This window comes from Malaya genurostris, chromosome 2 (assembly GCF_030247185.1).
Source record: "Malaya genurostris strain Urasoe2022 chromosome 2, Malgen_1.1, whole genome shotgun sequence".
NCBI lineage: Eukaryota > Metazoa > Arthropoda > Insecta > Diptera > Culicidae > Malaya > Malaya genurostris.
The window spans coordinates 326,769,498-326,783,225 of NC_080571.1; the positions used below are offsets into that span (position 1 = coordinate 326,769,498).

At 37.8% G+C, this 13,728-nt stretch overlaps 1 protein-coding gene across 9 annotated transcripts in view; it reads left to right on the forward strand.

Annotated features, from left to right (window-relative positions):
- The window catches only part of LOC131431442 (uncharacterized), a 400,265-nt gene that overhangs the window by 242,501 nt on the left and 144,036 nt on the right, over window positions 1-13,728 (forward strand). For all 9 annotated transcript variants that reach the window (XM_058597155.1, XM_058597156.1, XM_058597160.1 and 6 more), the window contains 2 exons: window positions 1,181-1,312; window positions 3,417-3,589. In XM_058597155.1, coding sequence (XP_058453138.1) covers window positions 1,181-1,312; window positions 3,417-3,589 — 305 coding nt within the window. The remainder of the gene's footprint in view (window positions 1-1,180; window positions 1,313-3,416; window positions 3,590-13,728) is intronic.

The following is a 13,728-nucleotide window of genomic DNA, read 5'->3' on the forward strand; positions in this document are numbered from 1 at the left end:
AGCTATGAATGACTGAAACGCGTGAAATTTTAAATCAAAGGAACTATGAAGCTGAGTCTAACTGTCATATAATTGACGACACAAATAAATACGAAATTTTTAAAACAGATTTGAAAACTATTTGAACTTCGACTGTGACCGTCTCTGGGCTCACAGTTACGAGAACAGATTGTCAAAAATTCAATATCAAACTTTTATCGCTTTCTCATGAAATATTATTGAGGAAGGCCATTACACCACAAGGTGGATTAAAACAAATTTTTATTAATATTTAGACATTTATGCAATCTTTCGTGCGGATTTTTTGCACCTTCAGACTTTAGCGAACTGTGTGAACTATCTAAAAACCTTAAAACTGAAAGATTGAAAATCTTTAAAACTAAAGGATCGAATACCCTATGCCAATTGATGGAACTCCAATCCACAGAACTCTTAAAATCATTCTTAAAAGATTGTAAATAATATTCAATTTGAAAAAATCATGCAACAAGTGCTGCCAGTGTCCGGCTGTCAAAAACATAGACTACATTTGTCCATGTTTATTAATTTTCTCGGTTTACCCAAAGCTAGATTGCCTGTCATATGTCATAAACTGAAAGAGTGGGTCAGAAAAGAAACACTTTTCTCATTATTAGAAATCAGTAAAGAAACACTTTTCTTATTATTACAACAAATAATTATGTTGCAATTTAGAAAATTATAAAGACGTAATGCTTTTTATTCACTATTTGTCGAGACTAGATCACAAATCACAGTAGAACAAAATGGATTTTCTCAGCGAAATGATTTTCTCAGTGAAATAATTTTCTGCGATAGTCGACGAACATATTTCATCGACGAAGAGATAAAAAATATTATGAAAAACGAATCAGAAAACTATGCTACTTAAATATCGAAACCAAATTCAGCATTGTTGTGATGATAAAAATAACAGAAATAAAGATGCAAAAAATTTAGGAAAATGATGCCAAGTTTCACGTTTGCAAGAAAAATTCTCGTGTTCTTACTTAGCCATACAATTTATGTTGAATCCAATCGATTACATGAAGACAAGAAAAACTCGAGCTCTGTAACCATTTCGGAATTTTACATTTACATTCTTTTTTGCCTTTCCCATTTCATGACATGATTGCAAATCACCCAATTTGCCTCTGGTGTCACGCGAACGTTGGATGCGCAGTCGAGCGTGAATCTAGCGGCACGAAGTTACGATTCCGAGGATGAAACGATGGGCCGAAAAAAAGGACGGCCGTTCGACATTGGGCCTGGCTCCAGGCCACCAATCTACTCGAAAGGGGACATCCGTGAACAGGTAAGTTACATCCTCACTTGGCACCATTCCATGCGGGAAGCTTTGTACCAATTGGACTGTGTTATTAAAAGTAGAGGGGTGTCTGCGGAAGTGTGTTCGTTCCATTGGAAGAAAATTAGTTCCGAGCAGAGTTTCGCTTGATTTATGCATTTTTTGCTCGCAGCAGTGCCATCTACTGGTCGGTGAAAGCTAAAATCAAACACTAACTGCAACGATAAACGATGAACCATTAGCTCGCTCAACTTTCTATGTTTCCCCAGGCAACTCTCAAAAGTTCAAAAATCTGTAAAACCCCACCAGCAGTGGTCCTTTGGTTGCGCATCCATCGTACCATCATTGTGGCGAGCTGAAAGCTTTTGATTAATGGTTGTAATTGTGCCTGCAATTCAATGGTACGATAAACTTACGAACAATTTTCCTCAAAACAATTCACGACAGTAACAACAAAAAGCCATTAATTTCCCACGGGGAATCCAGCGAGCGATTACGACTCGACGGTAACAAGTTTAAGGTTTATGCGAAGCATAGTCCGGTGAGAACAATATCACCATTGCCATCGTCGTCATCGTCATCGTCTCCTGTAATATTTTAGGTCCTTTTTTATTCGGTCTTCAATTTGGATATCCCTAATTGGGCCACCTCATTTTGAAATCAAATTAACGTGTCAGCTGCCAGTGTCAGTAGGTTTTTTTTTTGTTCTTCTTCCTTACATTCAGATAACGACTACCGGAATCTACGCTCGATTCTCTGCTACACTTCGTGAATATTGATGAAAACACAGTTCATGCCGGAGCATTTCTTTTCGCCGGTTGTAGACGCTGACAACGCGTAAGCTCTCTAGATTATGTCGTTAAAAATTCATTAGCCACTCTTTTGAAGTTCTGATGATGGTCGTGCGCTACGGTCCGTAAGTTGAGATTCCTTACTGTAGGAATTTTCTACAAATTATACAGCAAGTGGAAAAGGGTTCATTTTGAAACCCGAAGATAATGAGGACTGTTTGCCTAGTGATCCCAGAGGAAAAATGCTAACAAATTGAAATATTATTAACAGTCTCTGCAGGCCTCACTTCGGATTAGTGAAGGAAAAAGAAAACAACACTAAAAATTATGTTCGCTTGTCATGAAAAGGTTTTCGAAAAGCGTAGCCAATTTGTCATCATAGAAGAATCACTTAAGTCATCTGTTGGATCTTATCGATCAAATATCATTCGAATCGAATCCAACATAAGAATTGTCTTCTTTCATAAGTTTTCTTACAATTCATCCCATAGTCATTCTTTAGAATTTTATAAAGAGATGATTTTATGTGGAAACCGCTATAAGATGGCCTTTTTGAACCTTTTCAAGAATCAGAGGAAATTAAAGCAACCTCAATCTATGGTTGTATGTTTTTTTTCTGGTGATTCATTTATCTTTCCACCATTCAATCGAGAGTGCATTAACTAAAGAGCGCATTTTCTCATCCAAACATTCATACTGTTTCCTAGTCATTACACAAACAGAATAGAAATAAAAATCGAACTCAACCAAATTGAAATCGCAAACACAGTGGTCCCTTCAAGTGGAACATTTCATTTACTGTTATGAAACCAACTTCAGCAAGCTCTAGAAAAGTTAGAAAAACTCCCATTGCCGGTCGTGTGACGGAGTAACGAGAAGAAATTCAAGGTGACGAATCAGTGTCGTTTCCATTCAGTTGAAAAATTGCACATGTCTGCAGGAAAACAAAACACTATTTCTTCTATCGGTCACTGCCGTCAGAGCATGTTTGATCATCGTTATTTTCAAGATTCACGTCAAAGTAAGCTACGATTTGTTCAAAGTCAACAGCTGAATCAGTCACATTACAGGGAAATAGGATTTCGCTCGGAAAACTCAGTTCCATTGGGATCGATCCGGGAGCGAGGAAGTGAAATTGTTTTCACAATTGAAAATGCAAGCGTCGACAGATGAAATTGGTTCAGGTTTCCTGAGCGTTTCCACTTTCCGGTCGGTTTCCGTATGTGATTTGTACTCGTTTCCCGTATGGAAACAAACTGTCATTCTGCTCGGAAATGAAATACATGTTGATGGCTTTAATGTATTGTTTTATTCTCGTTCAGTACTGCTTGACAGACCGACAGCTCAGCTCGATAGAACAGCCACGGAGGGAGCGATTTTTCGGCTGTTGGTCCGGGCGCAATGCACCGCCGTCCTTTCTGGGGGTGTGCGTTGGGCGCCGGGCTCCGTCCGACGAGAATCTCGCCGATTACGCACCGATGCAGCGATATCCCAGGTAAGTTTATGTACGAACGGTGATGAGGCAAGATGGTAAACAAAAGTTGTTAATTTTTTAGTATTGTTTGATTTTACTTCTCCTTTTAAACATACTCACGGTCAAAGTTGTGCAAACTCGAATGAATATTTCCAAAAACCACATTTCAAAAATAAACTCTGGACATGCAGACTGACCAGTGTTGGTCAAAGACGGATTCTTTGTGGTGGTCCCATATATATTTTAATTACAGCATTACTCGATGGGATGAAAAGTAACTTCCCTTCTGAACACGTCCGAAAAGCTCAAAATTCGCATCTACGGCGTCCCAATCTTCTCGCACAAGACGTACTTTTTATTCATGAACCATCTTCTGAGGAGAAAAAACGTGCGACTAAGATGGGTGAGGAAACTTCATTTTCTCAGAGATGGCAGTTAATTTTCATAATCTAATGTCGTTTTTGCTTGATGCCACTCTTACCCCAGATTCCTCTCCAAGTACCGTCAAATCGTTTGATTTCCCATTCTATATAAAAAATAATACCAATGTATCATCATCTTCAATTGGGACATTATGAAAGGTGGATTGTTTCGAATATTTGGGTATATGTTTCGACCCCATGTTAACCTGGAACTGGCTTGACTGAAGCGTCATTTTAAGAATAGACTAAGCTCGCATATCAGTCCCATATGAGTTCTGGCCACTTTTGAGTTAGCCCGATGGATAAGGTCTATTTTTACCTTTGCTTTCAGAAATTGCAAAAATAATTTGGGGTTAGCTCAGTGAAGTTTGAAAAAATTTAAGTCGGGTCTGTCCCATACGGAAAGTACTCGAATCTCTGTCCCACGCATTAAAAATCTCGTTTTAGTAACTACAAAATGTACACTGCCCATACTCGCATATCAGTCCCATATCGATTTTGGCCAATTTTGAGTTAGCTTGAGGAATGAAATCTATCCTCAATATACTCTCAGAAATTGCAATAAAAAATGAGGGTTTGTTCAGTAAAATGTGAAAAAAATATCAACTCATGTCTGGCCCATATGCAAAATACTCGCATATCAGTCCCATTCAGTGCATATTTAAATAATTTCATTTGTTGCAATATTGGAATAGTATTACCGATATTTCACGTAATAATACAATGATTTAACATTAGGTAGCACAACAAATCAAAAAAATCGGAAATACAATTTTAATCGTATTTTTCTCGACATGCCGATTTTCCATATGGGACTGATATGCAAGTATGGGCAGTACAGGTTGCATACATTTTCTTCCGGACACTGCACTGCTCTTAATTGATAACTCATAGGAATGTGGTTTTTGAGGTACAGTATTTTCAGCCAAGTTGCTCAGAATGATAGACGCCATCTTTTGGCAAATTTTATTTATGTGATTAATCCCCCTAAAAGTGAGATAAAAATATTGTTTTAGTTTAGAGTCAACATAGGGGCTAAGTTACTTCGACAAAGTTATGCAGAAAGTTGTTTCAAACAAATTTTCTGAAGGTACTATTCCCGTAACTTGAGTATAATTCATGATATACACTAAGGTCTTTTTTATGCGAATTTTCAGAGTTATGGGGTTTTTTTATGCGAATTTTCAGAGTTATGCGGTTTATTTTATGTAAATGTTCAGAGTCATGCGGTTTTTTCAATGCGGTTTTTTATGCGGTACGTAAACTCGCATAAAAAAGACTTCAGTGTAATGTATTTTCTGAAAAGGTGTCCTAAAATCAGTTTTTGTAATAACACACATATATTTACAATTTATATGTTTTTTTTTCACAAAATTTCTGTCTGCCATCAAAAGGCGCAGAAAGGTGCAGATGAGACTACTTACATATTAAACTACTTCAAAAGAGCTTTCATACCGTGGTTGATATACTCGTCTGCGATCATCTGCAGGTGAGATATGTTCTTTTCAAATATCCTTGTCCTTGACATTTACAATGGTAAGGTTCACTCCATGTCAGATTTCAGTACACCCAAATCCCAAATAACGTAAACTTTTTTTACGAACCTACTTCGTAAAAAAGAGGTTTTGTCATACATCGAAAGCAATTTCCGACTCATTTATATTCCATGGAAACTACTACAATTTTGGAACGGATTTGAAAAACAGATGCCGGAAAACGATGTTAGAGGTAGTTCTGAAATCCAAAACAATTAGTGTAATGATGCCTTTCTCATATCACTTTTATTTTCAAAAATATCAGTAGAAGATTCTGTGAAGAATTTTTTTTTCAATTTTGAATAAAATAAGAAACTTTCTTTGGATAAAGATTAACATCACCTTTTCAAATTACAAACAGTTATATCAAGTTAATAAGAATTTTTCTTCATTTTGCATCGTCGCACTAAATGTTTAAACACACTTTACCCTATAGCTCTGGAACCGGAAGTCGATCCCGGATGAAATTAAACAGCAACCCATGAGACTATAGGAACTTTTATTTGAACCTGAGTTTGTGGAAATCGATCAAATCATCTCTGAGAAAATTGAGTGAGTCTCGTTTTAAACTTATTAACCACTACTTCTGGAATAGGGAACTTGGAACCAGAATAGCTAAAGTCGGTTTGTTTAGTGAGTAACTAATATAGCCTACAAATTGAATCAGTTTTAAGCCAAATTTAAGAGAATTTCATCCTTCGTCGTCTAAATAACGGTGTGAAATTCAATAACGACCTATGGGACTACGAGATTTTTTATTTTATGCATGACATTATTTGATAAATACTCACACACATACATTGCTCAGCTCGATTAACTGTATCGAATGATATAGAACACTTTGCCCTTCGGGAAAATTTCTACTAAGGAGTGTATCGAAAATTTGTTAGCAAACATTGATTATTGAATAAAAAAGCGAAAAAAAAACATATTTTGATATCAGTTTTCGATATATTGTAGAAAAATTACATTTTTATGCATTTCACTGATTATATTGAAGAAAATCCTAGTTTCTGTGAAACGCTCGCACTTTGAACTTGACATTCTTCATTAAATTATGCACAATTACTTTTGTGACTTTCCTGGTGTCAGCTGTCCAGTTTTTTTTTTGTGCTCCTGCATGTTTTGGGACACTGTACCTTCCTTCCGAAAGTGCCGCTTGACAATTGCCCGATAGCTTTCAATTGGCCTTTTCCACGAATTGTACATTATTTTTTGACAACCACTGTAGAACGGAGTTGGCGTAGTGGGCTGAAGCCAAATCCGGCCAGAAGAGAGGAGGAGCCTTATGCTTTCTGTACAGTGGCAGCATTCTCTTCTTCAAACATTCTTCCTCGTACATCTTGGCGTTAATTGTGCCCTTCGCGAAAAAATTGACGACCGCAAACCACAAGTACAAATTGCTTGCCAGATCAACACCTTCTGCCCAAACTTTTCCATCGCCACCGTGGTGTCAGCGTCGTCCAGGTCCTGATACACCGATTTCGTATAATATTGCGGTCCGGGCAGCGCTCGGGAGCCTTCCTTGGCGTAGGTTTCGTCGTCGACCAGGATGCATCCGTCTTTAGTCTGTAGAATTCGGTTATACAGTTTTCGCGCTCTATTTTTTTAAAGGTATTTTTATTCAGGCCTATTTGCGTACTAGCTTTACGTGGCCGAATTAGCCGATTTTTTAAATAATGCATTTTTTAAAGTGGATCTCGTTGTCACATTTTTTCTAGGAGGAGAGGAGCTTCCATTTCCCTCCTGCGTGGGTTGAGGGGCACTTTGTTCGTGACTCGTCTCGTCATCCATTGCCGCATCGGTTGTTTTGTTGTTGGTTTCCGTCTTCTTTTCGTTTTCCTTGATGTTCGCAGTCTCGTTGCTAGTTGCTGTAGATGCGCCTTGTTGTACATTAGTTGCAGTTGCTGGTTGGTTTGATGGTGAAACAGGAGTACTGCGCTCACTAGTTTCCATTGTTGAACGGTTGACCTTGTCTTTGGTTGAAGATGTCCTTTTCGCAGTTTCGGTGTAAGGTTTACCGTAGTGTGCAGGTTGTTCACAAAACTCGCATGTAACCAGCTCATTTTCATAGGTAATCAGTGTTTTACACGGATGTGTCCCACCTTGACCACAAACGATGTAAGATGGTATTGCCTTACGTAGTTGCATACGTACCACTCGCACGCCAATCCGGATGCCGGGGAAAAAACTCCGCCATACTTCCCTTTCGATGGAAAGGATTTCACCATACTGCGACATATTATCCCGAACGAATTTATCGCTGGCCTGCGGAGGAAGGTCATGCACGCGTACTTCTATGGCATTGTCCACCATGTGCACAGGGATTTTGTATTTAATGCTATCACACTCAACGCTGTGCACCTCATTGTTAACCGAAGCGAATGCAATTGTATCTCTTTCACGTTTAAACATAATGTACACACAGTTAGACGCTTTGTTAAATTGAATCTCACTTACATTATTAGCGTCTAGATGCATTCGTTCTTTAAGTAAGATTTCAATTGCATTTGCAGCTGGTCTAACTTTGCAACGCTTGAAATCTATACAAATTGAATTTGGTCTTGTAGGCCAAGATTCAGGCTTTGTTAAATCGTATTTGACCATTCCGTACACTCTATTGTTCACTGTACTGTATTGTCTTTATTTCTGTTGTTTCGACAGTAAATTATTTTCGAATGTGCCGTGTGAGATGCGAGCACGAACTGAGTTTTCGCGCTCTTGTTTTGGCCTGAACTTGCTGTACCAGGAACTTTTTTGGCACCTTCTGTTTCTTGTACGTTTTCAGAGAGTTCCGAACTTTGATCCGTTGAATCATCCCGATGCTGGTGTTGAACTGCTTGGCCAAATCCCGCGTCGACGCCGATGGGTTTTTCCTGATGTACTCAACCACTTTTAAGTCCCGGTCGGGCTGGCTAGGACTAGCTTTCCTACCGAATCGGGGCAAATCCTTCATGGAAAGGGTCTTACCGAACTTCTCGATAGCATTTTTGACACTGGTGTGGTGCACTTTCACCCGTATTGCAATTTCGTTGTACGTGACACCATTTTCTGAGCACCAGCAGTGCAGAATTTTCTTTGCGTTTCCGGATCAATTCGACTCATCATTGAAACGATAAACCGTACCGAAACCAATCGATTGCGCAGCTGTTATTGACATGTAAACAAACATGTCACCGCAAAACACGCTGCAAAAAATTAAGCCATTTCAGAGTAATAACTGTTTGAATGTTGCTAACTACTTATCGATACACTCTTTAGTCAATTTTTCAAGTGATTGCATAAACTTTCTATATGAGATAGGCAATAAGTGCACTTTTATAGAAAAGCATCGTTATAATGATCTTGTAATAACACTAATTAGTAGGTGAATAAAAGGATTGGAAATTCACATATTTTTCACCTGAAAAATATAGTCTTTTATGTGGCAACCCTGTACGCTATACGAAATTGAACAAAGCACGCTACGAACGGAGCAAAGCCGCACGTACCGTCGCCATTTTGAATTTGAATGTTTTGACACTCATCGCCCTATAATTTCGAAACCGGAAGTCGGATCAAGATGAAGTTGTAGAATATATTTAAAGACAATGAGTGCTTTAATTTGAATCATGATTCGTGAGAATCGGCTTAACCGTTGCTGAGAAATCGAAGTGAGTTCCGTTTTTGGAGATTTTCTTCACTATTATTGGTGCTTTCGGAAGCGGAAACCGAAGAATAGTAGTCCCAAAGTAGTTTTATATATTCACTCACTGACAAAATCTGCCAACTAGATGAAATTAGCAGTAAGTTTTATAAAAATGTGCACCTCGTTTCGCCATCGCTTGTGAAAAAATTAGTGAAAATTTTCAATTTCATGAATATTTTTTCACAAGCGATGGCGAAACGAGGTGCACATTTTTATAAAACTTACTGCTAAATTCATCTAGTTTTTAAATTTTCGGTGAATTTTAAATAATTTTAAGACCTTTTATTTGCTTCTTAGTTTGTGAAAATCGGTTAAGAAACTTCCGAGAAAATTGCGCATTTTCTCATGAATTTGCACATATTTCCTTGTAATTCCGGAATCAGAAATCGAATCCAAATGAAATATTATATGAGACCATAAGACTTTTAATTTGAATCTAAGTCTGTGAAAATCGGTTCTGTCATCTCTGAGAAACGTGTGTCACTATTGTTTTCCTTTTTTTGGTGCATATCACCCTGTAATTCCGGAACCGGGAGTCGGATCCCAACGAAACTCAGGAATTTTGTATGGGAACTTAAGACCTTTCATTTGATTCTAAGTTTGTGCAAATCGGTGCAGTCGTCTCTGAGAAAATTGAGTAAAATTATTTGTCACATTCACACATACATACATAGTAAAGTCGGTTTTCACAGCGATTGCCTAGCCTTTCTATATGAGAAAGGCAAACAATTTTCGAGGTGATTCTGAAAATCAAGATAGCCATCATCAAACCCATTCTGAAAATATCCATATTTTACGGGTTCATCTCTCATATCGTTTGCTCATCCGATGCGAAGTGAAAGAAAAGATTAGTGGAATTCCGGATCACATACGCCCTCTGGTGATCCTTAATATTTTTAATAATTTAGAACAGTCGACTGTAAAAAAAAAAAGTTTTACATTGAACGAATCTCAACGGGTCCACAGGCTTTGGTATCTTCAATCAAAACATCACCGTTTCGTACAAACTCAATGGTTCGTCTTCAGTTTACGTCGCAGAATTAGCAGCCATTCAGTATATTCTTGAGATTATTGAAAAATTGTCCAAGGACCATTACTGCATTGTCACGGACAGAGTTCAATAGAGGCTCTCCGGTCGATGAAGCCAGGAAACCATTCCTTCTATTATTTGGAGACAATACGGGAACACTTGAGAGTTTCATCTGAACGGTCTTATTTAATATGGTTTGTTACCTGCTGTAGGCCGGATCTCACAGAGTTGCTCGTCCAATTTCAACAAGCAGTGTAACTAATTATATAATAATTCTAATTTTAAGGAAAAATGAAGAAATGGCTGCGACATCTTAGAACTAATAATAGTCATAAATAAATACATTTCAAAACTGCTTTTCTATGTCTGTTCGGAAAGTTCTAGTTGGACTATCGAATGAAATTATGTACGAGTGAATGTTTTGCATTTAAAATATTGGTATTGGTTCAATTGTGATAAGAAAAGTCAATAACCATAATTGTAAATGTGTTTTTCTGTTGAGCTCTCATGCATTACGTGGCGAACTAGTACTATCACAAATAATTAATTGAATCACCGAAAATAGCTCATCAGAAGAAAATCCCTCGTTCTGGATAGCGTTCACTCACCGGGGAAGCATCTGTGGAAACGTACAGCGCATTATGCAACGTTATTACATTCTCAAGAGGCGTTGACATAATTTTAACAACACATTGGCGAACATTGTCATCAATAAACGGAGCTTGACAAGCTGCGTGATTTTGCCGCATCTGATATTGTGACCCACTGCAACGATGCAACGCGAGCCACACAGTAGACAATAGAGGTTAGCCATCAGTGCCGAACGTGCTACAAACGATAAACCAACCCTCTCCTGGTTGCATTATCACTACACTGGCACCGCTCTTCCAACAAATGTGCAGCACTCCGGCAATTTTCCAATTATCAACTTGTCCATTCATATGGAACCGCACAGAAAATATCCCCTAAACCGTCCCCCTTCCTTTATCTGAACCGAAAAACAGTTGGCACGTTATATTTTCTCTTTGAATCTTCAATCTCTTCAGCCTCGATCGATTCACTGCCCTGGCCCAAACTCCACGGTGTCCGCCTTCGGACCAAACACAACATTGGCTGCATCGTTGCTACGCAGATGGATAGTGAAATTAGGATTCAGCCAAGTTGATACTTTCACACGCCCTTGCTAGAACATTTGCTTCTACGTGCACGACACTAGAAACTGGCCAACTTCATCCAGTAGTGATGTCGCAGTAATTCAATTTACCTTGATCAACCTCCTGGAACCAAACTTGTTTTCAACTCTTACGTTTCAATCCTGGAGGCATCTTTGGAAAGCCTTACTATTTCCATTACTGGGTATGCCAATTTTACCGCTATGGGTTTTTCAAAACTAATTAAATTCATTTGTATTATCAAAACATCTATACTAGTTACAGGACAGTGTCCTTTTGTCATGAAATTAAATTGGAATGAAAATAAGATTAAGATGTAATTAAATTTAGAGTTCTGTTTGCACATTCTGTTGACGAACAAGACGAAAATTCGACACTCCAATTGAATCGTACTTCCAGGTCACATTGCACACAGATTAGCTGAAGCTATTCATACCATTGAGGAAACCGGGCACTTTTTGTTAGCTTTGGGATGAGCCCAATCAAAATATTCCCGAAAACGAATCTTAAACATATATTTCCATCTGACCAGCTGGTATCATACTTCGACCCGCTTCAGTATAATCCGCCAATTGTGCCAGCTCACTATTGAATCTTGCTCACAGTAAAATCGAACTAACACGATTTTACATTCATTGATTGCTTCCAGTTTCTTGAATTCCTATTCATTGTAAATCGTATTGCTTGCCATCGTGCACTTGCTCTTGCTGTCGTGTTTCACTAATGGACTTTACAAATGTGACCCATGCACTGTAATGCAGCTCTCAGTTGGAGATCTACTTCGGAAGTGCAATCTTCAGTATTGCCAGTAACCTTGCCGAAAGAAGGTTTCCACATCCTTCGTAGTCGGATTCGTGCTGAAAATCATTTATTTTCCCTTATAAAGGCTGATTTTTCTCCGGCTACTGTATGAATAACTGACTTGCACTAAATCACAGGAACACACACACACACACTCTGAAAGTGGTTTATCACAGCCTCCACTGGTGATAATGAACAAAAAGGTACCGGAGGTGGGGTTAAAGCAATGTGATTCTTGATGCTGTAAAGAAAATAGAAAAAAATCTTTCGGTGCTTCCTCTTACTAGGTTCGTTTATCGTAGCTCATATTTTTTAGTTTGAATGAATAATGTGAAAACATGAGAAGATGGGTTGCAAGTAGAAAATGAAAAAAAAATTGCGTTTAGTGACTCGTTGCCGGCTATTACTGTCGTGCAGTGTTTCAACATGTAGAGAGTACTGAAGAAATTGGCATTCCAAGTTATGATTAAATTACTTTCTGGGTTTGTTCTGGTTTCATGCGAATTGTGTTAGAGTTTGATTAAGCCCAACTAATTTAAACATTAGTGTTTAGAAACTGTAAACCCTCTGTTCTATCACTAATAGTTAAGGGAAAAACTTTCGGGCCTTCGAAGAATATCATCATTCATATTTTTTTTATTCCTTGCAATTTTCATAGCATTCGAACCAGTTTTTGAAATGAAATAACTTTTCGATCGCAATTGGTTTGCATACTGAACGTACACTCTTAGAAAAAATGAAACTTCGCTTAACGTAAATTCAAGCATATCGTAATTTATTCGGTGATGCCATAATATTGCATTTACTAACATGTCAAAATCAAATTTGCGTCTGTATCGATGTAAACTTCAGCTAAATTAACTGTGAAGTTAAAGATATGACTTATCTTTACATGCTTTGAATTATGAATTGATCATTGATTGATGTTGCACATTTAAACGAGGATTCAAGTTCGATGGTTCGATGGTTAAAATTTAAGCAACTGAAACTAAACGTCGCGAAAACTAAATATATGGTTATTTCTTCTGTTAGCACCGGTCATGATGCCAATGTAAGAATGGATGGTGAAACTATTGATCGCGTTAGGGAAATGAAGTATCTTGGGGTCATAATTGATGAAAAGTTAACATTCAAATCTCATATCAATAACGTCATCAACAAGATTGCCAAAAAGTATGGCGTATTATATCATTTGAAAAATGACATAACGACCCATAGTAAGATTCTTTTGTATAAAACAGTCATTTCATCACACTGTTTCTTGCTAATAACACACAAATCTTGAGACTACAACGACTGCAAAATAAAATCATGCGATTAATTCTTAAATGTAGTAGATATACCTCCTCAGATTTTGTTCTGAACGCATTACAATGGCTTTCAGTGAAACAGAGAATTTACTACTTAACCATGGTATTTATTTTCAAGATCTTTCCTCGATATTTGTGTGATCGAATTGAAAGAGGAACTGATTTGCATAGGTACAATACTAGAAACGCATCTGATGCTAGA